This window comes from Microdochium trichocladiopsis (genome assembly GCF_020744255.1).
Source record: "Microdochium trichocladiopsis strain MPI-CAGE-CH-0230 chromosome Unknown B0I36scaffold_8, whole genome shotgun sequence".
Classification (NCBI taxonomy): domain Eukaryota; kingdom Fungi; phylum Ascomycota; class Sordariomycetes; order Xylariales; family Microdochiaceae; genus Microdochium; species Microdochium trichocladiopsis.
Genome location: NW_025763551.1, coordinates 1811444 through 1834740, shown reverse-complemented (window position 1 = coordinate 1834740; position 23297 = coordinate 1811444). Strand labels below are relative to the sequence as shown.

General features: G+C 55.8%; 6 protein-coding genes across 6 annotated transcripts; 2 read left to right on the top strand and 4 right to left on the bottom strand.

Moving 5' to 3' along the window:
* Nucleotides 1-113: 113 nt before the first annotated feature.
* B0I36DRAFT_433738 (major facilitator superfamily domain-containing protein) lies at nt 114-2446 on the bottom strand (the record flags this gene model as incomplete). Its single annotated transcript, XM_046162674.1, has 5 exons — nt 114-909; nt 965-1297; nt 1347-1409; nt 1707-2091; nt 2154-2446. 5 exons carry the CDS (start codon nt 2444-2446, stop codon nt 181-183), a joined length of 1803 nt encoding a protein of 600 aa, XP_046009467.1. The 3' UTR covers nt 114-180.
* A 552-nt stretch (nt 2447-2998) lies between these two features.
* Nucleotides 2999-4562, bottom strand: B0I36DRAFT_247927 (WD40-repeat-containing domain protein; the record flags this gene model as incomplete). The annotated part of the gene is made up of 2 exons (XM_046150344.1): nt 2999-4277; nt 4333-4562. The coding sequence occupies 2 exons, from the start codon at nt 4560-4562 to the stop codon at nt 2999-3001; spliced, it is 1509 nt and encodes a 502-aa protein (XP_046009466.1).
* Nucleotides 4563-4878: 316 nt separating this feature from the next.
* Nucleotides 4879-5595, top strand: B0I36DRAFT_248220 (uncharacterized protein; the record flags this gene model as incomplete). Its single annotated transcript, XM_046150365.1, has 3 exons — nt 4879-4982; nt 5046-5349; nt 5428-5595. 3 exons carry the CDS (start codon nt 4879-4881, stop codon nt 5593-5595), a joined length of 576 nt encoding a protein of 191 aa, XP_046009465.1.
* B0I36DRAFT_155874 (uncharacterized protein) lies at nt 5446-6463 on the bottom strand. The gene has a single exon (XM_046148595.1). The coding sequence runs from the start codon at nt 6199-6201 to the stop codon at nt 5578-5580; it is 624 nt and encodes a 207-aa protein (XP_046009464.1). The 5' UTR covers nt 6202-6463; the 3' UTR covers nt 5446-5577.
* Nucleotides 6464-15659: 9196 nt separating this feature from the next.
* B0I36DRAFT_330202 (uncharacterized protein) lies at nt 15660-16649 on the bottom strand. Its single transcript, XM_046154811.1, has one exon. The coding sequence runs from the start codon at nt 16544-16546 to the stop codon at nt 16019-16021; it is 528 nt and encodes a 175-aa protein (XP_046009463.1). The 5' UTR covers nt 16547-16649; the 3' UTR covers nt 15660-16018.
* Nucleotides 16650-18812: 2163 nt separating this feature from the next.
* On the top strand, nt 18813-22817 carry B0I36DRAFT_155742 (uncharacterized protein). Its single transcript, XM_046148594.1, has 6 exons — nt 18813-19577; nt 19636-19745; nt 19805-21304; nt 21356-21466; nt 21526-22161; nt 22226-22817. The coding sequence occupies exons 1-6, from the start codon at nt 18897-18899 to the stop codon at nt 22584-22586; spliced, it is 3399 nt and encodes a 1132-aa protein (XP_046009462.1). The 5' UTR covers nt 18813-18896; the 3' UTR covers nt 22587-22817.
* Nucleotides 22818-23297: the final 480 nt, after the last annotated feature.

Here is a 23297-nt window from a genome sequence, read left to right as displayed (position 1 = left end):
TGATGTGGAAAATCTGCTATAGAGATGCCAGGTCAGGCCAATGGCGGCTCCGTTTTCCGGAATCATGTCATAACAACCGGTTTACTGCATGCGGAACTCTCCTTAGAGTGTAGACTGAACACCTCAACCGACCGAACGGAATATGCTGTGGGCGAAAGGCTTCGCACCACAATTGTGCCTTCAAGGCTGATCCTTGTAAGGCTGGAAGCCCTTCGTGAGCATTTGGTGGGTCATGGCCTGTCGGCTCGCTACCGGGAAACGTCTTCTACCAGGATGTGATCGGTTGGCAGGATCCGAGATGTCGTTGAAGTACCGTGCAGGATCACCGGCTTTCTCGGTGCTCCGCTCGCGCTTTCGCGTTCCACAATCCTCACAAACGACCCAGACGACGGGTGCATGGTTACGTGGGACCATGGTTTTGACAGAGCTGTTGTCCGTTTTGGGAGTAATAATACTCTTCTGGCTTGAGACAAGGGACATGGTCAAAGAAGGGGCACGCCGAGGATTATCGCTTAAAAAGGAAGAGGTTGCCGAAATGGTCTCGCCTATTGACCATCGCTTGCTTGGCCTGAAAGAGTTGTTCTGGATTGGTGCACCTCCGACGAAAGTCGTCGAGTCGGGCTTGACACTTTCAGTGTCACTCTCGATTTCCTCGCGTTGGTCGCTGCCCAATCGTCCAATCCGCATGAAAGGAGCAATCAGGAGGCAAACGCCAGCCAGGCTCGCTGTGGCAATAAAGGTGTTGGAATATGCAACCAGAAGGCGGTCTTCGTGACCTCTTCCATCGTAAGACGACCAAATCGCTGTTGTGGTTGCTATCCCGAAAGGAATACCCATTCTGGCAGCGGCCTGTAGGAGAGATGCTCCTGCAGAATGATGGTATAGGGGTAGCCGTGAGAGTGCATGAAGCTGTGACAGAGTAAGCCAAGAAAGTCCTCGGCCATGACTGGTTTTTGTGACTCACAGAGCCAATATTCAGAGTCCAGTCCATCCCTATCGTACTCATCACAAGCGAAGGAAACACCCAGGCGAAGTAGTTGCTGCCTTGTCGAAGGAAAATCAAAGGGATGTTGCTGAGAGCGAGGCAGGACACCGCCGCCAACAACAACGTACTCCCAGCCATGCGATGTAGAACAAGTCCTACCAGGGGACTCAAAAGGAGACCCACAAAAGCTTGTGGTAGAAGACGAAGAGCAACATCGAATGGAGCCAGGTGATCAAGCTGTTGCAGGAACATGGAGATCCAAAACAGCTGCGAGTAATATGTCATTGACGCAAACAGTGTGCAGGTGGTGACCTGTGAGTCAGACATGCTGAAATTCTGGTTTAGCACGGGGCCAACTTACTAACACTACGCAGAGGTCAGCCCACACGGATTGTGGAATCATTGGTGTTTCGGTGATAGTCTCCTAGATCACGAAACAGCCAAGCAGGATCACTCCAAAGGCGAGCAGGCAGATGACTGTCGGTGTCTTCCACGGCTCTGGACCCTCAGGTCCGATTGTAAGTGCCACTGTGAACAAAAGTACACCTGATGTTAGCAAGCACACACCAAGCCAGTCAAATCGGGTCCGTTGGCTTCTCGAGAGTTTGGTTTCCATATCGACGAAGGAGGCGGAGGAGTTTGAGTCCGTGGGGTGGGGGTCGGCCTGCCGGTAGGTCCGATCTGCCTTGTTATCCTTCGGCACGCAGAACCAGGCCAGGACCGTGATCGCAGCGTACAGAACAGCCAAGCAGACGAATGGTGCTTTCCAGCTCAACTTTTGTGCCAGACCTCCTGATCCGAGACCACCAATGATCGTGGCGGCCGGCGTCCCCGTGAGGAATGAGGAGAAGGCCATGTTCTTACGTCGCGATGGGACAGAATATGCGAGACTGAGAATGCCGACGGCGATCGGGATATTGGCTGCGCAAGCAACTCCGGCGAGACCAGACAGGATGTCGAGTGTGATGCCATTCGTCGCGAATGATGTGGCTCCAGCCAGGAGACTGAATGCCAGAAGGCTGATCATCAGAAGCGACTTTCGTGAGATGGCAGAGCACCTGTCAGAGATATGACCAAACGGAAGAAGGAAAGCTCCAGTGGTAAGGCTAATGACAACGAGTTAGTTATCCAGGGCTGCTTCACTAGTCGCCGTGTTGTCTTATCATACCCTGATCCTGCTGTGGCCCATGCGAGTTCAGCGGGGCTCATGCGCAACTCGTTGGCGATGGAAGCGGTAACAACGACGGTCGAGCGCTGCAGGAAGACCGGCGATGCAGCTGTCAATGCTAGGCAAGCAACAAAAAAGATCTCGTGTATTGTGTTCTTGAGACATTGTGGGCGGTCGCTTCGCGACTGTTTAGGGCAAGGCAGTTGTTGAGCATTGTCAAGCAACGAAATCTCTTGAAGATCCTCGGACGCCCCAGGATGGCCCGTCCACGAGCCATCTCGAGCGAGCCGCATGGTTTGTGATCGATAAAATAGGTGAGCTGAGTATCGGCGTATCGACGGCCAAGAAATCACCAAAAACCTGAAAGCCAGGCTGTTCTCAGGAAGTGGTTGAGAACCGGGCCTTCACGATGATTATGGCTCAGTGTTCATGGAGAGGGACGAAGGTGAAGTGCTGCATCGCTGCTGAGTGCGTCATGTGCACGGCATGAGGCCTAAGGCAAGCACGCCGAGGAATGGTGAAAACGGCCAGCTGGAAACAGCGAGCCTCGCCGCTCCTTCCCCGTTCACTTTCCGTTCCTGTTTTGCGCAGGCACCACTGGTCTCGATTTTGATTGACTTGTGAATGTGAAGAAATGGCATGGCCAAACCGAAGCACAAACAATAAGCCGTAATGCGCAATTGGTTCTGCTCCCGTTTTCAATACAACTTGAAGCTTAAGCACATGTCTGGAGCGGACATTCCAAGGTTTTACCATGCCTTTGTTCATTGGTAGACCGTTACAGCTTTACTGACTGTGTACAATACCTCACATTCAGGTAATGATTCAAAGCTGGGTTCTATCGTTCAGGAAAAAGTGATTTGCTTTCCCATCAAGCTCTTGAAGACATCATCCAATGCCTTGCGCTTCTTGGCCCTGTCCTCTCCTTTTTGATCGGGATCTTCGTCATCGTCATCGTCCAGATCCAGACTATCGCCTTCATGCTTCGATCCGAAGCGCTCACTCTTCCGGGACAATGCCGGCACCCAAGCTCGTATTTGCCCGTCAAGATGCGCGCTGTAGATAGCCGCAGAAGTGTTAGACCCACCAGTAACCACACCAGAACTTGAACCACCTCCCCCGGATCCCCTCCACACGAGGCTGGTGATGCGATTCCTGACCGTGCGCTCACCACCTCGCGCACCACTGGCAGAGCGTACGCCGGCCGTCGAGGGCCCCACGGAGCGCAGCCTTGTGATTATCGTTCCTTCGTGGAGGTCCATGACAAGTACTTCCGACTCGTTCGGCCAGAACAGGAGTTCTTTCCCAGGCGGTGTGACGCCTTGAGGGGATGTGAACATGGTGACACCAGAGAGCTGATTGTTCTGTATACTTGGTCCGAAACTGGCCAGAGTATTGCGGCCCGTGGCTGCATCCCACACTCGGATGCGTCGATCATGGCCTGCAGAGACAATATAGTTGCCATCGTCTGTCCAGGTGAGCCCGTTGACAGGAGCCGAGTGAGCCTTGGCGGAAAGCCGTGACCTTCTCACCATAGGCCTTCCAGTGCCATCGACCCCTAAAAGACCATTATAGTAAAGTCCAAGGCTGTCTTCGAGGTCTAACAAGCCGATAGCACCACCGGCTCTCCGGATGTCCCACAGTCTGACTGTACCATCTACACTTCCTGTGGCTAAGACGTGCTCGTGTCTGGGCGACCACGAAGCAGAGAGAACAGCTCCACCATGACCAGACAAGGACTGCACGTTCGCGCCAGAACGAAGGTCTACTAGCCGGACAGCAGGATGCTGGGTACCGCATGCAACCAGGAGATGAGACGCAATTGGCGAAACTGCGTGTGTGTACACTTTTGAGCCGAGCTGAAAGGATCCAGAGACCTTTGCAGCATCTGTCGACCACAACTTGAGGGTCTGATCAAAAGACGTGGACAAGAAAGCCGCAGAATCGAACGGATAGAAGGACAAATGGGTGACGCCGAATCTGTGACCATTTCCTCCTGATGGGGATGAGCAGCGGGGTATTGTGCCTGTGGGTTTGAATGTATTTATTGAGACTTGGTCGGGGCTTTGGTACTGCTCGAGATCCCATATCTTGATGGAAGCGTCTGAACCCCCTGATACCAGTCTTTGGATGTGGTTAGTAAGGCATGGGCTGGCAGATGCTGGTTGGCTCTACTCACATTCTTCCCTCGAAGCGCTCCAATGCTAGAGCATTAACACCAGATTGATGAGCCCAGATATGATTACCAGGGCTCAACTCGCCATCATGGACAGCAGCGCCTCGCTCTCCGCCATCGAAGCGGTACTCGGGTGCCGCCCAAAGCGAGGTCACCAGGGAGGCCGCGTGCAGCCGCGCAAAGGCGTTGGGCCCGACGTTGCCAGTGGACCTCTCAAACAAAAGTCGATTCATGCACTCATGGAAGACTCTCGTCGGGATCACGATAATGTGTTTATGACTTGCTCACGTCTGCACTGGGATTCAACCTTCAAGACAACGAGAGGAATGATGTCAATCCTGGCCCACAAAACCGTCGCGCCTGCTTACATAAGCCATCAAACAGAGTCCGCTTTCACGATGCCTTTCACCAGGATGGCGATGAGCGTCATTGCGCGTCTGTCCCAACCAGCAATCTCACGATCATGAACAAAGCAAGTCATTTCCCTGACGCTTAGCTGTCTGGCCTCACATCTTCTCGTTCCGTGAGCGGGGCAATCATAGTTTCTTGATGGATGCATTCGCCGAGACCACCGACGTCGGGGACAGCGAAGCTGATGTTCCCAGCAGGGACAAGCGTCGTGAGGCAACAGTATATGATGCTGTCGCAGGTACGTGTCTTCATACAGCTAAGGCCGCCCGGACAGCCCGCACCCTCTGACCGCCCCTGGCAGGAAGAGTTACCAGCACCCATGCCTTGGAGGACAGCCAAAGGCAGCCCTCCAGACGCCCGGCGAAACGCGCGCGACATCAGGCTCAGAGGCAGTCTCGCTTGAGAAGCGGACAGACTTCTCGGAACGCCGTCCTCGCCCCCGAAGAAGTCCTGTTCCGTCGCGCTAACGCGCCAACTCGTTATGCTGAACGGGACATTTACTTCGCAAACGAGCGCTTGCCTGATGGGGGCCGCGACATTCTGCCCGACAGCGATATGCTGAAGGCGTTGCATGTCTACGCGAGCCACTTCTACACTGAAAAGTACGGTGTGAGCAGAGACGCCCACACCAGCCAGCCAACGCACAAGCCTAGCAGCGGGGACGAGGACGATCTTGCGGACAATAAGTCCCGCACTCCTCGCCACAGGAAGGCACCCCTCGACGAATGCAGCATGGACGAAACAGCCATGTTGGCATTTGGAATCATTCTCGAAGAAGCAAGTCGGGAGTTGCTTGGGTCCAGTGGGGATCTGGTATTTACCGAAGGCATGGAGCTGTCAGAAGCACTGGATTGATGACAAGACATCGCCAATTACAGGGACAGATTTACCAGAGGTTGTGAGGCAGAGGGCGAAATAAGCCTCAACAGAGCTCGGCAAAGATCCCGCCAAACGGTTCGTCTGTGTCGTCAACTCTGTCGTTTGTCCCAACCTCCACCGGCAACCGCTCAGCTGGGGTGGCTTAAGCAAGCCCATACATGACTCAGGTCTATCAATGTGGCTTGGGGTTGGGCCTAAGGAGAAGCTGTCAGAGACCACCTGCATGGCAACCACATGTGACTCGGTGTGGCACTCTACGAACATCTCCACAGCTGTCTTGCTCGGTTGCTTTAGCCGAAGTGGCGCAGTCATTGAAAAGATGCGCTCACTTTCGGAGCACAAGATCTTGATTGTGGTCGCACTAAGAGCAACATTGGTGTCCACATGCAACGGACGAGCTCGGACGTGCGGAAGATTCCGCCTCCGTCCCTTCGCAAGACGAGGCTCGGAAAGGCAAGGATTTTGATCATCAACAAACGCAAAAACTCGAGACACCAGAAACGGTCTTGTCCACCACATCCAGCTACGATTTGAGTGATTGCAGAATTGGCATAGGAGGCCAATTTGTGACTGGCCAAACATCAAGCTTGGCGTACGGATGGTATGGAGTCACAGCTTCCCTTGGAAAGGGCCAGGTGGAACTAATTGACAATGCTGGACTGCAACGGACAACACTCGGAGCTTCTCAAGAGGGGCTTTGGCTTTTGATATAGATGCTCACGATGAACACGAGACGACTTTTTCCATGTGCCAAACAACCTGCATAGCGGACAGGGGTGTTGTTATTGCTTTTTATCGTCCTCTGTGCTACAGTCTTTGTTGCTTCCCATTTTTGCTTTTCCAACGCTTAAAATCCGGAGAAGGTTGAGACAAGCAGGGATGATCCAGGTAGGTCTCTGTCAGATTCTTTCCCAGCAACTGCATGCGCTGAAAATTTCTTCATTCATTTTTGCTTTTTCTTTCCCACACTTTGGTGTCGTCCATCAGCTCTGACAGGGAGGTTTCGGAGCTGGGGGAGTGGAGATCGGCACCAACCCCTGCCTGCTGACTGTTGATATACGGTACCAGACGCACATTGCTTTTCTCGACACTCGGTGTCATCAATCCTTTCATCTCTCCGAAGCGACCTCCGCGACTAAAGTCCTCTCAGATGGCATTTTTTCCCTGAATCTCGAGTACAGGATCTTTTCGGGGCTGATCGATCTTCCCGCGAGATCGCACCTGATACGTTGCAGGGGCAGGGACTGCACCGTTCGTTCGTCCACCTGCCTCCCCTCGCTTCGCCAATCTCACCTGTCATGCGCGCATGGATGAGAATTGCATAAGGCTGCCCTTATCATTAGGGCACGAGCACGGCTGCCTGACTCAAGGGATGTTTTTGATCATGCAGCCACACATGCGATAGTCTCGTCAGGTATTGGACAAAGTGGAGGGCAGGCGGCGAGGTATTCAACACGGGGCCATGCCCGTGTAGGAAGGTTCTGGCCGTTGAGGAAACGGATACTGCGGCCAGAATTCGCATCTGTGGCGGCTTCCACCTCGAGCATGTATTGCCACGCCCGGTGCAGTGAAGAAAAAGTGCAAGCTGGGATTGGGTGACTTATCTGAGTTTGTGGTTGTGAATGTACATAATGTGGTCATGGTGACGATATCCGTCCGAGGCGGCAGGCTTACAGAGGAAGCATGGTTTATCTACATCACATCACAAGAGCCAAACCATGCCAGGTCGCACGACGCCTTCGACCCCCCTTTTTTCTCCGGCGACCAGCAAGCCACTTCGATGCGCTAAAGACATGAGATATCTCCGATATCAAATGTCTCCGTGTCTTACCGGGTTTCTTCCTCGGCCCTGAGACAAGTCTATTCAGCTTCAATCACAGTGATACACCCAGGTCGCAGCCAGCGCCTGGGAACTTTTGTAACACCGAGCTGCTTGGGAAACTCCGACGATAAACCATCATGCTTGTTGCACTACGCGTTTCCTCCTCACCGTGGCAGGCCTTCCGCTGGTCTTGGCGTGAGGCTGACTCTCCCATCTCACTGCAGCTTTTCTTCGACCACCCCTCCTGTTCCAGCAGATGGCGGGGGGGAGCACCAGATTTGAAGAAGCGGAAAACAAAGTCCGACGGTTCACCGGGCCTCAGATGGGACGCTCGGAGGGAGCCATTAAGATCTCGTAGCATTTTAAGGTCCCGTGATATTGCATGAGCTGCAAGTGTTCGGTGCCAAGCTGCCGTCTTAACGCAAAGTGGCTGACCTCCCAAGCATTCACCGGACTATCACAACTTTGACGCAGCCTTGCTTGCATTATACGGAACTTCCCAGCATTTCGTTTGGATCAGCCTTGCTCCATGAGGCTCATGTCGGTTGCTTTTCGGATGAGTGCAGTGCCGAGTTCGCTGTAGTGTATTGAAGATGGGGATGACAACCAAAAAGGATCTCTGTCGTCGAAGTTGCCAAGCAGAAGTCATTTACGGGGAACTCAGATCACAGATTGGCCTTGACTCTCGGCACGAGTTCCACATTGACAAAAACACCGAGTACTGCTGCAGTGTCTGGCCGCTTCGGCCATCTGTGAGTCACTATATAAACTTGCTTGTGATTTGGCACAGTAATACGCTCCCACTAAAGATGGAAAGCATACCAGCAGATGTAAATATAGCCATATGCCTACTGAGTGTACCTAGGAAGGCGCCAATGCAAAGCAACAACAACTGCTCTTTACCTCCTGCAACCGCCATATTAGTCTCAGTCAGCCTGGGAGGTGCCGTCCTAGGACAAGCCATCGCCACAGCGACGACGGCACATGCAGTGTGCTTATGTGGCTGCTCCTCCGCTAATTCCCAGTCCGCCGCCCTAGCAGCTCACGTGCCCGCACCAGGCGGCCAGTCTGTACGAGCCTCCTCCTGGCATTTTTCCTTTGTTGACCGCCATGTGTGCATGCAAGACCAAGCGCCTTATCTGTGACCGGTTCGTATTCGCGTGGCTGGATTTTTTTTTTGAGGCCGTGCGTACAACACGGCGGTGTGATTTGCTAGTGCCGTCGGGGTCAGCTCCGGTTGGTGATCTATCTCCCTGGGAGGAGGGGTTTTGGGACAAGGCATGTCTGACAAGTGGCTGAAATAAAGGAGCCAGACATTTCTCGGAAGCGTTTTGCGCCTCCTCCCACACACGTGACAGAAACATGACAGTTTTAAGGACAAAGGAAAGTAGACCTGATGTCCCACTTATCGGGAGGAGTGCGATCTTGGGGAAACACGGCGAGGTCGTGATTTGTATGTAAGTTTCTGCTCTTGGCTGTCAGACGTGACCCCGGCTTTTGTCGTGACCCCTGCCCTCAACGGTGGACACATCTACCACGACAGTTGAGCTTCAACAACCACAAACTCAAAACAGCTCAGCCACTCTCGCCATTGTCGGTGGTGATTACGAGCTCGTGCTCTGAACCGAGAAGACTATACGACAAGGTGAGGAGGACTAACAGTAGCACAGTCTGTCGCGCAGCCGTAGGTAATCCCAAAACACCGACTCCAGCATAGAATACGGTGATATAGCTTCGCCAGGTCCCATCGTGCGCTGCGTGGCCGTCCTGTGCTTATGGCAGAACAGACTCGTGCTAAGAAACCACGGTATCATTCTCTTGGTCAGTGGTTGGGACATTCGGTGACCTGGGGAACTAGAAGGTGAAAGGTGTAATCAGTAATTTTCCTTGCCCACGCGAGAGATGCCCGCCGACCGTGGAAACGCTGTCAAACAAATGCCATGTATGATGTTTCATTGCAAGGCTTTGTTTTAAGAACCAAAAAAAAGAAGAGAAGAAAAGGAACATAATTCTGACCTCGAGGAATTCACTCCGCACAGGGATTATCAAGTCCCATTTTGTTTTTCTTTTTTCTGCACCCGAGTGATTCTTGCAGGGTTCCAAAAATCGGGTTGTTGGCACATCAGCCAGCAGCATTTCGACGCTACAAGTTTGGCGCGAGGGGGGGATCCCCTCCAAGGCACAGATCACAGGAAACCAAACGAGACAAAAACAAAAAGAAGTCTTTCCCGAAAGATCGTCAACCACTTTTGAAACCCTACAGCTGTACACACACACACACACACGTTTCCATAGCAGGGTGTGTACCCATTGACTGACCACGGTTGCTCACGAGCTAGACACACATCCCGAGAAGGTAAAGAGTACTTCCTGGGTACCTACCTCTCTGCCCAACCATTTTCCCACTCGAGATCACGCCACCCCTCTCTTCGAAGAGGAAATGGGCCCCCCCTTGGCTTTTCTGCAAGTGATCTTCGACTGGTAACCGTTTTGCCGACCCAGCTGGGCGGAAACTCAACAGGAGGTTTCGAGGGCAACGGCCGGTGTGCGGGGGGGCGTGCACCCCCATGCATCATTCATCGTGGTAGTCATTGTTCCGGCCCGTCGTGGTTGGCACGTTCTCGCGATGCTCCGAAACTCTGTTTTTCGTCGTCTTCTGGCTCGGCTCTGGCCTTCCTGATTCGGCAATATGATGCAGGACTTTTGAGATTGCAAGGCTGTGGAAAAAGCCGTCGAGATCAAAAACGGTTCAAACGCCCAGCCAGAAACGATACGTCCTGCACGAGCCCCATGGACGGCATCCAAAGGAAAGGAAGTCTTTCCGTAACGCGGCCCCGCCTCCTCTTTTCCCTTGCCGGGGTGGCCGAGGTGCTTCGCCTCAGCCCAGGCGGGTGATTTGACTCGTGTGGTCCACCAAAGCGGCAAAAAAGGCAGCAAGTTAGTTAACCGTACCCTTGGAAATTGATCGGGCACAGCAATGTCCCACACAGGCACGGCCACCGCTCATCACTGATGTAGGCACGTTCCTTCACCGGACCCGACAGCTCGGAACCCAATCTCGAACGAGCCCAGGACAAAGGCACGGCCCACTAGAGCCTGGTCTAGAGATCGCGGCGAGTCGGTCTTAGTTAGCCGCTACCGGCCTGTCCGACGACGTTGCTCCGTGGATGGCAAGATCGCTTTGGTCACGAGTCCACCCGCCCTCAAACCGTCTGTGAGAGCACAGATCATGCATGGGGACGTTGCCAAGTTCTGGCGGCGGAGGGGGAAACCTCGAACACAAAACCGTGCCCTGCTCGCGGCTCGCCTTGCGTCGTTGAAGGGGCGTACGAATAGATACTTGAGGAGTCCTACCTTACCTGCCGTTGCTCGCCTCTCCACTAGTTCATCAATCCTCCTACCACCATCTCTGGCAGGGGGAGCCTCCTTCTCTGCCTTCCTAATATAAGTGGTATCATGGTCCAAATCCATGTTTGGAGGATTGCCGACACGGCTGCTATCAAGATGAGCAGCTAGAGTTCCATTCAGGGACGGACCCCTTCGTGTCGTTTATGGCAAGAGGGTCGCTAGCTGCCCAAGCGGGGTTGCATTCCTGCTTTGCGACTCAGCTGGACCTGGCTTGCAGCGGCTATTTGAGGAGAAGGACAGAGGCCAGACAATTTTAGGTTACGGGCCTTCCCTCGGGGCCGCCCACTTGTTTCCAGAAAAAGACTTGGTCGAACAATGAGCAAGAAAGTGAGAGCTCACACAAAGGTGCATTGATGGTCGTCGCAATTTGGTCTAAGACCCTGCAGATCGGCCCTGGCGCAAGCGCGTGGTGGAGGAGCGCTGCTCCCCATCCACCCCGGCTCAGCCACGCCAGCCCCAGAGGAGAGCACAATGGTGCTTGTCAGAAACAGAGTTTGGGGCCTTTCCTCGCATGACTTGCCCACAAAGGTGCTATCTAGCCGGCATTTCGTTGATTTTAGTGGGACGTTGATGCCCAACGCCGTTGATCCAGAGCGTTGAAACAAGATGCACAAATCTCGAAGCGCGATTTTCTAGGCCGCCGCAGCAGGGGCATCTTTTAAGATCTGGGCTCAACGCGAGCAGGGACTCCGATGGATGGACCCCGAACGTAATACTTGAGCCTTGAGAAAGTAGGGAGTTCGGGGCCGTTCAAGACGGCGGCTGCTAGTCGCACACTCCTCCATTGCGACGGGGACTGGTGAACGAGACACATGAACATGATAGGGCGATGCTGGCCGATAGTGCCGAGACGCGACGGTTGTCGATTATGAACGCGGGCCTTGTTGAGATTGGCCCTTGGAGCAATAGAGTTCAGCTTTTAAAATGTCAGGAGATCAATTCAAAACAGCTCCGTGCCGCTCGGCGCATCGCCGAACCGACAGCGCCGAGCCGCGCCCTGGGGGAGCCGAGTTACCACTGCCAGCTGCAGAGTGTCCAAGATATTCAATCGGCCACTTTGGCAAGGCGGTGCGTGCCTCTTGGTCGTTCCAAGGAAACCCAATCGATCGACAGGCCACGCAAGCAAACATCACACCCAATGACGGCGTAGTTCCATTGTGCAGAAGACGAGTTAGGGCGGATGGGATATCCTTCGAGGGGCAAACAAGCCGCCGATTGTTCGTTCGTCTTGATGATTGTTGCCGGATGTGGGAGGTGCTTGTCGTTGTCACTTGTCGTCGTCGAATTCGCGTCTGGCGTACTCTGTACTGAGTGAGCTATGCGACCACGCTTCAGGCCCTAACGTAACATGAGCGTGCGGGAGACCTTGACTCGAGTTGTGGCAAGGGCCCTGGGCGGTCCTGGTGGGCTGCAGGGGTTGTCATGGAGAGAAACCTGGAGAGGAGCACATCAGGTGATGCGAGCCTGCTGCGCGTGAAAACCGGGGCCGTCTGCAAGACGGGCGAGCGTCCACACGGGCTCAATCGCTAATGTCGTGTGGCGCCCATCTGCTGCCGTTCTGGCTCGATGCTTCCTGCTTGGGTGGCACAGCGAAAGCATGGGGACCAAGAATGGACTCTGCACGCTGCGTAGAGAGATGCTGTAGGCACGATGCACGAGTGAGGTATCGCAACCTTGGCGGTCGAGAAGAGACTGGGGCTTACTCCGCGCCCCTCGACCACTCCAGGTTGGTTGGCGACATGGCCGGAGCCAATCCATCAGCATGCAACTCTAGCCCATGCCCTGCAGTCAAGTACCGGCATATCACTGCTGCAAGGCTTGCTTCAAGCAGATGCCCGTAGCCAGCCGTAGGTTCAGCCAGTGGAGGCACAAGGAAGCAATGGCCGCAATCCCCAACCAATGGCGTTCCTCATCAAGTTTGATACCTCCAGGATGCGCACCTCCGCGGCTGAGGGGACAATCAGCACGCCACCCAGAACGAACAAACTGAATGAATGTACCGTCATGCCCGGGCCGCACCTAATGATAGCACTGTTGTGCTGCGGGGGGCGATGACTGCATCTCACTGACGGAACAACGCCTGAATTGAAGGCCTCAAGGCTCCTTGCCTTCTGACTCGCACCCACGTCTCGAAGACGACCAGAGAAGGTTTGGTAGCCTGCCAAAATTGGGGCAGTTCGAAACCCCGGCCGACGACGCAACCTGGTGAATGGATTCGCTTGACCCTGCCAGCCGCTGTAACTCAGCCACTACGTAACCAGTGGGAGGCTGGGAGGCTGGCTGGTACCAGCACACCGGAAAGTTTGCGCCTCCGCGATACCGGACGAGCTAAGTGCCTGGGCAAGGGGACCCTTGCTCGCGAGAAAAGTTGGGCTTGAGTGTGCTGGGCCCTCAGCAAAGCAAATTGATCAAATGACCGCCCTTGCGGCTGGACCTTGGAATTGAGAGCATGTAGCTTCAGCAGTGCGCAACTGCGATTTAGAGCCTGTCCTAGCCGGCCAGTTGATGACGCGCACATCGGCGCACCTTTGTTGACTGGATCGGAGACGAAGAACACGGGACCAAGCGGCTGGCTACAATTGGTGAAATGCTCTCCAGCTGTGGCAGTTGATGCAGCCGACCTTGGACTGGTGGCATTGCCGAGATACAGTCCCGATTCTGTTCCTGAACAGCACGGCTACTTTCTGGCGTGTTTAGTGAAGCCCGTACGATTTTCTCCAATAGGTCACATTGTGCCGAAGCATGGTGTGATGTTGTCGAGTCGGAGCCGACAAAGCGATCCTGGTCGGCGAGGCTGCTCCTTCGGCAGTATCAGCCGAGAGGCCAACAGGCGCGCTATGCGACCCATTAGATGGACAGACACTTTCAATAGGCACGTCGTGGCTTGTGTTGGGAAGACAGTGTACTGCGTACGCTCTCGGCTGGCTGGCGGGCGCAGAATGGCCCGGCAATTGCGAAGAGGTGCTTCTTGTGAGACAGACTGGGCGCCACCGATCAGTGTGGCACGTTTTGCCATTGTGACACTTGACCCGTGATCTGGCTGCCTGCTTGGACTGCACATTCCAGGGTGGTGCGCATCGGCCTGCTGAATCGGTGCAGACCAACGAACGCCCAATGCCTGTCAATTGGGACCAGTCATATTCCGACGCGAGAGGAGGATCTGACGTGCGAATGCCAGCAGAGAGTTAGGCAAGGGGGTTTCCGAGCGAATGGGATTCACCCGACAGCCACTGCAAAGACTGTACTTGCTTGCGGATGATGTTTCGGCTAGCTGGGTCCTGAAGCATGGAGATGGAAGCTCCCGGGAAGTGTCAACTCAGCGTCACAACAAAGTGCTTACTCCTCGCCCAAGCTGTTTGCGTGGTGGAGAACTCAGAAGGTAGAGAGCACCCGGCTCTCGGTGTCTGTGCACCGAGAGCTGTCAGTATTACGCTCGAGAGAATGACAGGGAGTGATTGGGCCTGACAAGAGAGTGTGACGTGGACTGGACAAGGCGGCGAGCACGGTTGCAAAAGTCTTGGCCAAGGCGAAGCTGGCCTCCGGCCATGGCCGTTGCAAATCCGAACGGGCTGGACGATCCGTTCTTTCGTAGCTTCGCTGCATGTCCGCCTCGGTCCCTGTAAGCCTGTCGCCACCCGCACCCATCTGAGCACATCTGGGTGACACAACGGTGTTTGAATGGTTGACTAGGTAATGACCAGTCATGCCGTGTTGTAGCCTTGGGATCTTCGCCACATACCAAGTCCTCACCAGAACTCATGGCCTTTTTGCATCGGGGTGTAGCCATGGGGCGCGCAGAAGCAGCGACAAGCCAAGACAGAGCAGCAAACGGTGCTGCATAATCGTGCTGCCAGGCTGTTATCTCGAGGCCTGTCGGCCAAGATGCACGGCCGTGTCTTGAGTGCTGTGACCAGCTGTGGGAAGCAATAGCGGAACTACTGAGTCCGCCTCATCCCCAACTTTTGCTCTGTCCTTAGCAAGGCCTTTCCGCCGGGCACACTGACCTGAGCGAACCCGCGACAATTCGACACGGCGGCAATGGCGATGCTCTCCAAATCTGAGCAGGAGCAAACATCAGGGATTGCAGGATCGAGTCTGCGAAGCGGAGTTGGCCATCGTCTGAACTTCCGTACAGGCTGGCATGCATTGACTTTATAGTTACCAACTCCGTCGGAACTCTTCCAAGGTCAACAGATTATTGTACTGCAGGTGGGGCTTTCTTGCCTTGGCTGTGATTGATGACGGCGCAGCGAGACGTGCATGCAGTGAGCCGCATACCGGCGCTCGCGCTGGGTTGGGTGTCCCGGTACGGGAAGCAGCGGTGCAGGCAGCGTATCGGTGAAGAAGCCAGCTCACATGACAACGCGAGCGGTCTCGTCCGAGCCTCCAGGCTGGTCGACATCCGCGCGTTGCTCTGGCCATGATGCGAGAGACTGTGTGGAGAAGGGCCACTCGGATGGTAGAGACCACCACGCATTCACTCGGCGTGTGGAGGAGCAGGTCATGGAGGTGGGGTTCATGTCGTCGCGCAGTGTCCTTTTGAGTTTACGCGAGAGCGCGCGAGCGGGATGTGACAAGGCCCGCGACGGGAACGGGCAATGATGGACCCCCTCTAGCTCCCGTGACGAGGTTGAACCCTAATGCGACAGCAAAAGACATCGTTTTGTCTCCCGTTGATCCGGTGATTCTGTCCAAATGTTGCCTGGGCGATGCACGAAATGACGCCCAGCACGAGAGATCCACACGACGTCCTGTCTCCTCGTACTCGACGCGCGCTGCCTGGCCTGGGTCCTTAGTAATGAGGTGTCATCCTCCACATTGGCTGGTGGTGCGTGATCGCTCATGTGGGGCCGGAAACAGCCGCAAGCTCGGCAAGCTGCTCCAGGAGGTCAACTGACTTTCATATGCAGCCGTCGCAGACAAGGCTACTCCAGTTGTCTCCATGACCAGATCTCTCCCATCACTGCCAGATAAGCACACAGCTTTTCTGCGGTGGTTTCGTGGACGAGTGCGCGGCCAGAAAATAGGATTCGCACGCCTTTGCAAGCGCCGCTGCTGGTCACCAACTGCTATGCTTGTACTGGGAACGACAACGCAGGTATTTGGTGCCCACTCTACTATTCTGACGATGGTTGCGAGCGAACCGCAATGTGAACTGGCCGGATAGCTTCATGTTTGCGGAGCACGTGATCGATCGGCAGCGTGTGTTGCGACAGCATCTCTGGTACACTTCCCACAACTATTGGTCGCATCGTCATAGAGGGGTTGGGTATCACGATGTAGTATCAAGTGCACTGACCAGCGGCTGATCACGAATCTGAAGAATGAGGATCGACTCGCAAGGCAGTCGCAGGCCTTGTCCGAGTTGTTCTCGTGGCGGTCGACGACTGAGACGACTGAGACGCCTGACACACCACGACCACGTTCCCGGGACCGTTCATTGAGGGTTGTGATTGTGGGTATATCGTTCCACCCGATATAGCCGTGCCGCGACGTGACGACGACAGTAGACGGGCCAGGATCGAGACTGCAGAGTTTGGCGTGGCATCTCAGGCGTCCAGAGAACCTTAGGTGGCTCAACCGCCGCCTTTGACCGAACATTAGGGCTATTTTGGTGCTGCGCCGAATGGCAGGTAGTCCCGTCTGTATTGGCAATGATTGCGAAGCCGTGCAGAGTTGCTTCCTGGGGCGGGCCATGATATTTTGCACCTACAGCTGAGCGCCAAGGCACGCATGTGTCTGCCGGTCTGCGACATGGGGGGGCCATGAGAGAAGAGCTGAACGGCGCGACAGAGATCTCTGACGAAGGGGACCAGAATGGCAGCGGCCCTTCTGTCTCACCGCCCAGCAGTGGCTCCGCCAAGCCGAAGCGCTAAAATGGCCCGTCGTCCCTTTTGGTGTGCAGCTTGACTCAGTGGGGTTGTTAGTGGGAGAGGCTTGCCCTGATGTCCCCTCTGTCTCGCATCTGACGACCGGGTTGTGGCGGCAATTGCTGTCGCTTGGCATGGCTTGACTCTTGCTGCGAGTTTGCGCGACGGCTCTGCGCTGCCGCCGAGAGGGTTGGCCTCCTGTGGTTGACAGCCCTTGGCCTTGGACGGTCTGAACTCAGTGGGAGGACGAAGGACGAGCAAGGTTTGCCCATGCGTGGACGTGGCCCCAGGGTGGTCCATGACAATGGCAGACTAGATCGAGCTTGGGTGGAGAAGCGGGAGGCGTGGAAGCAGGGAACAATGCAGTCGAGAACTGCCTTCCGGGTTGGCGGCTCTCGCGCTGTGCATTGTGACATGTGGTGGAGCCGCAACCACGACCGACCGCCAGAGCTTGTGCCGGGTGCTGCCCACGCCACGATCTCTGCCTGGCTTGCAGCGGCAGATGGTCACGACCAAGTGGCACGACGACAATCGGATCTGATTGCTCGAGGTGTTGAAGGCCATGCAAGGCGCACGATGAAGCCACCCAGTACCCATCCTGCAGCCACGATGCTTGACTGCCCTGAGAATGATGAAACAAAAGACTCGCCAAGTAGGTACCGTGTAATTTGCAGTCCAGCCGCCCCTCCGCCCGCGCAAGTGGTAAATGGCGCCAGTGGCTGGCGCGGTGGTGCCCGCCGTGCCCGTCTTTTCCCTTCCTGGCGGGCCACGAGACACCACAGGGTCCTGCAAGGCGCGCTGCGCGCACCGGCCGGTCTGGAGAAGAAGAGACAATAGAAGAGGAAGAAGAAAAGGAACAAGGCCGCGCGAGTGGCCCTTGCACGCACGTACCGGTGGTACGGGCCCGCCCAGCACGCTGCAAAGAGGCCCCTGCTGCGGCGAGGCTCCACCGGCGGCGCCCACGAGGGCCCATGAGGCCCCGCCCCAGGGGCTGATTGGTGCCTGCAATGAAAAGAAATCACCACAACGGGCGGAGGGGGCGCCGCCCTGCTCGGCCGCCTGCCCATGTCTGGACATCGTCATCCGCCCTGCACGAGCGCGCGCGCGCGGGCTCTGCTCTGCTCTGCTCTGCTCCTCCTCGCTCTCTCTCACTGTGCCTCTGGTCGTTTTTCTCTTGTCTCTCACTTGCCGTCGGCCCAGCCTGCCGGTCCGCTCAGCGCCACTGGACGGTGCGCCTGCCACGGCTCTGAGAGTGCGGAACGTGCCAGAGCCCGCTAGCAAGCAGCTTCGCAACCATTCCCAACCCCATTCCCACATCCCCTGGGCTAACTAAGAGCTCTAGCGCTCCCGAGCGTCCCCTTTTTTCGCCTATCCGGCCTCTCTCGTCAGACCAGATTCGCTTGCCGCGTGCCGCCAGGGCCGCTTGATGCTCCTCTGCCATTTCCACATTGCCTGCCCGCAACCGTCTGGCTGCCGGCTGCTCCCACACCGTCCGTTGTTGCTGTTTCTTCCATCATCGAGCCCCTCTCCCCGTCGGCCAATCTTTGGGAAGCACAGACGCCTGCGACACCCGGCGTCGTCGTTCGCCCTCACCCACCTGTCACTCCAGCCCACCACCGTCTCTGCCCAACTGCAGATCGCAGGCCGGCTCGGGCACGGGCTCCATCCAGACTCCCAGTGCCAAGTACCCAGGTACCAGCCTAGGTCGGTATCCAGCTTTCCGGGAATCTCGCGCGCCCAGACCACCGACGTAGTCGAAACGGCACCAGTCGACGCCCGCCAGAGCATCCCCATCTTGCTCCTCTCGCCTTCGGTCTTCTGTCGAAGCCCCAGCAGGCAGGACGCGCCGTATGTCATCGCGCGCCAATTAGAGCTCAGGATCTGCCTCCCCATTCTTTCTCGGCCACCCCCCCCCGGCTGGACCTCGCACAGGCGTCTGGTCTTGTGTACCTCTGGCCTACCTGCCTTGCTTCCTCCTACCTACACCTCCCAGACAGACCCTGCCTGAGCTCCGAAACGGCGAGCTTCTCGACCGGGAACGTCCACCGATAATCGTTCTGGTTTCCTCCATGGCCAGGTCGCCCCGTTAGAGCCCAGCCGCCACTGCTCCCTGATCTGTGCTGTGCTCGAATGTCAAGCCGCATGACTTGCACTGCTACACATATATCACTGCGAGCATGGAACCCGCCGCGCCCGAGTCCAAACGCCCTCGCCTGACGAGCACCTCGTCGTCGTCATGGTCGACGCTGCCGCAGCCAAACCCTCCGCCTCATCACCCTTCTCATGCCTCACATCCTCCCCCATACCACGCGCCGCACCCCTTCACGCGTCCGGCAGAGCCCCCGGCGCCTCTAGCTCACCACGACGAACGTCGCCATCATGAGCCCGAAGCCTACCCGCCAATGCAGGATCACCAGCGGCACCATCCTCCGCCTTCGCCAGCGCAGCAGGCGCACTACCACTATCCCATGCGCGAGCCCATGGTGAAGCGAGATCCAAACGAAGAAGCTCCGCTGCCCCAGCTGCGACGTCCCAACTCGACGGGCCACCCCATCGACAGCCACCCTCCGACACCTCATGCGCCTCATCATCGACCTGTGCAGCCGCCGCCCGAACCACCTCGCCAGATGAGTTATGACAACGGCCAGTCCATGGCGCAATCGCCAACGACCTTCAGACCTCCCCCAGCTCCATATTCGGTCCCCCAGACACCAGTGCCTCATCACAACCCGTACGATGGGGGTCCATACGGCCATGGGGGTCACCCAAGCCATGCACCGCCGCCGATGACATACCACACGCCACTCGAGATTGCCCAAGCCGCAAGTACCAAACGGAAGGCGACGAGAGCATCTCAGGTATGGAGCCTTCCTACGCGCCGTGCAGCTAAGAACAATACTGACCTCGTTTTCATAGGCTTGTGACTCGTGTCGTCAGCTCAAGGCCAAGTGTGATGAGTCGAAACCTTGCAAGACTTGCAGGGAACGTAACATCCCATGCGTGTTCCGCGATCCACAACCCAAGCAGTAAGTTATGCAGAGGAATAAGGCGCCCATGTGCAGAATACTAATCTATGGTGTCGCAGATCCGATAAAGCCAGTGCTGACATACTGGATGTCCTGAATGGCTTGAGAGATGATCTTATGCAGAGATTCGGCAAGATTGATAACCGCCTGGGTCGACTGGAGAGTGCCATCCACGCAGGCCACCAGAATGGCGCTGCGGACTTCAAGATGGAGTCGATTGAGGTTGAAGATTATCAAGATGATGCAGGCCCGCACGACCACCCGTCACCCGATGACCAAGGTGCCGAGGACGAATATGCGGCAAAGAATGGTGTCATGGATCCGGACACGGCAGAGAAAACGATCCGGATCTGGGAACACAATGACAGCGACGAAAAGCCGGGGCCTCCGGTCGCGGGCAAGACGAAGCTGCCCGCAAACCACACTACCTCGGCAGGACTGCTGTTGAAGTGGAAGTCGATACACCGGCTGGTCGCTCCCCATCTCGCTGCAGAACACATTGGCTATGTCGAAGAGTTCCCGATTCGACAGGAAAAGGCTCGCGGCTTGCTGCGCGTGTGTGGGGCGGGAGAAGGCTCTGGGGGGGAACATGCCCCAGCAGATCACACGGACCCACGAGCAGACAACATCATGACCGATTTCCAGGATGATAGCTCGGAGGCACAGTCGCCAGCACCCAACTCAGAAGTCTGGGGCCAGACTGGAGGGCTTTCCCCGGCCCCAGGCATGACGTTCAGAGGCGGCGTCATTGGCACGGACGGGAACCCGGACTTTTCGCATTCGACTGTGTGGAAATATGTCAACAGCTTCAAGGAGAACATCCTGAACATGCACCCAGTCATGATCCTGGAGGAGCTGGATGCGCTGGTTGTGCTTTTTCTCAAGGAGATCCCCCAGCATTCGCAGCAGTCAAGCGTGCGATCCAGCAGCAACCCCAAATTCGTAAGCCAGCCAACATCTGCCGCAGCATCACTGCCCGAGGCTGTCGGTGCCAAGAGGAAACGCTCACCTGGCGGCGATGATCCGCTACCATCCTTCAACATCTTTAAACCCGGCCATCCTTTCCGTAGCATAACAAGCGCCATCGTTCTGCTTGTTTGTGCGCTTGGCAAGATTTGCCTCCACAAGCAAAGGATTCCTGACATTGTCACGGAGCAAGGTGAGGCCCAGCCACATCGGTCGCCCTCCATGCGAAATGGTGGCGCCATGTCTCCGATCCACGGCTCTCCGCCTGGGTTCGTCTCGCACTCTCAGTCTTCTGGATTGCCTTCGCCACAAGACCCATACGACCGTGGCATGCCCAGTCGCCGTACTTCTATGCAGGGCACCGGGACAGGGGTGCGTCCGACACCCATCAAGCGAAACTACGACGTTATTCCTGGACTCGAGTACTTCGCACTAGCGACGGACATTCTGGGCAGCCATCTAGGCGGGATCAGTCTCAAGCATGTTTATGCTTGGGTCCTTGCTGGTCTGTATCATGGGCAACTCGCGAGGGCTGTGGAAAGCTGGGCATACATAAAACAGGGCTGCACTGTTCTGCAGGAGGTCATGAGGACGTAAGTCAAAACTACCATAGCTGGCACTGAGCAGCGCTAACTTCGAGGCAGGAGCATATACCGTTTCCATGAGATTAAGATGAGCGATGGATATGTGCCTCAGGAGTCCAAGAGGGACAACCAGGTACTCCTGGCGTACTGGACCTGCTTGCAGCTAGAAAGGTAAGAGACATAGGTCCAACTCGCTCACGTTGGCCGCCTGCTGACTTCTTTGTGCTCAGTGACATCCTTGCGGAGCTGCCACTGTCCCAGAGTCCCATTCTGCAGCACGAAGACAACATGCCTTATCCGAACACGACCTTTGTGACAACCCATGGCTACAATCCCGAAGTTTGCGGTAGCTATTTCGCCCAGCTTCATCTCCGGCGTCAGCTCAATGAGATCCACAGCCACTTGTATAATCCGGACAAGATACATCGACCCTCGTCCCCGGAGACGATCGACGAAGGCATTCATGGTCTCCAAACCCAACTGAAGACATCCCGCGATATCTGGGTTCCTGCAGCTTTCAGATGGAATGATAATGAGCCGCCTGCTAGCGATATCCTCTCTGCTCGCCTGCGTGCAAAGTACTGGGGATCGCAGGTCATTATCTACCGCCCCTTCGTACGACATCTGCTCGAGAAGGAGCCTATCCCATATGGCGCTTATAAGGATCCTCGACTTCCCCCCCCAGAAAGCTTCCATGACTTGGCAATCAATATTGGCGACAAGTCGGTTCCTGAGGGGGTCGACCCCCGCACGCTTAACTATGCCCGGCTCGGCATCGAGGCGTTGATTCAGAGCACCAGTGCATTCCATGGCATGCCGCGCAAGCAGCGCATTATTGTAACCAACATTTTTGGTACTGCCCACGCGTAAGTCACACTGCCGGTCTCTCTTTAACACTTGTATCGATATCTGACTCCTTGGGCTTTCCAGTCAATGGGGCAACCTCCTCACCCTAGCCGCCTGCTACACCGACCCACTTCTTACGAGATTTGTTGATTCCGAAGTGCTGTCTGGGCTGTTCAGGCGGACAATTGAGTTCTTTGACGTCATCGCGCACCGTTCAAGCCCCTTGAGGTCGGAGCGCAACATCCTATACGGGCTGGCGAGTGATCTAAGGCTGCTGCGCGAGGATCCACACACCGGCTCAAGTTTTTCCAGTATGACTAGCGGCACGACGCCGGTGGCTACCTCGGCGGCGAGCCATCCTCCTACAAGTCATCCTGGAGACATGTACCCACCCACGGGATCATCAATCTTTGCGTCCCATCACGCACACTCTTCTCGGCCGTGAGAAGTCACGGCGCCGCCCTCAGCGGTCACGTTCTCCTTGCGCTTGTCCCAAACCTATCGGCATTATGATTCTGGGGCTCTGATCCCATGAGCCCTGCATTGGAGAGGTTACGATGCTCCTTTCTCGTACTCATTTTCTTCCCACTCTTGCATAGCTCGGTGTTCTCCTTTACAACAATTTCTAAAGTCCCTTCTGAGGGCTCTGCAACGCATTACACATCACGGCGGATATACCCCCAAAAACTCAGTTGTTCAGCATATCCCAACAAACTCGAGGGGTCAACTCTTTTGATTTATTTTAAGGCGATGGATGTGGAGGATCATATTAGTGGGCCGAGCCTCTGCCTGGCGGACTGGGCTGGCTGGAAAGATTCACTCGGTGGAGACGGCAGAGGCGGAAGCTGGAAGTTTTAAGGAAGCTGTGGATATGGCCTGTACATTCTTGAAATCTTTTGTCTATTCATGGCACGGACCTGTTTGGATCTCGTGCGATTTTTTTTATTGACTAGACGGTCTGCCCGCGCATTTACTAGAATGGCATTGGGGCATTATGCGGGTTGTAGAAATATACATCAGCGGCGGCACTGGCGCCCCGCGGTACGACTCCATCGAAAGCAGATGTCTCTTGCGATGCGCGGCACTGGTGATTGTCTAACGGACAGGAAGTGGCCGTTTCCTGGGCCCCTATCGTGTCTCGGGTGCGTCGTGATAT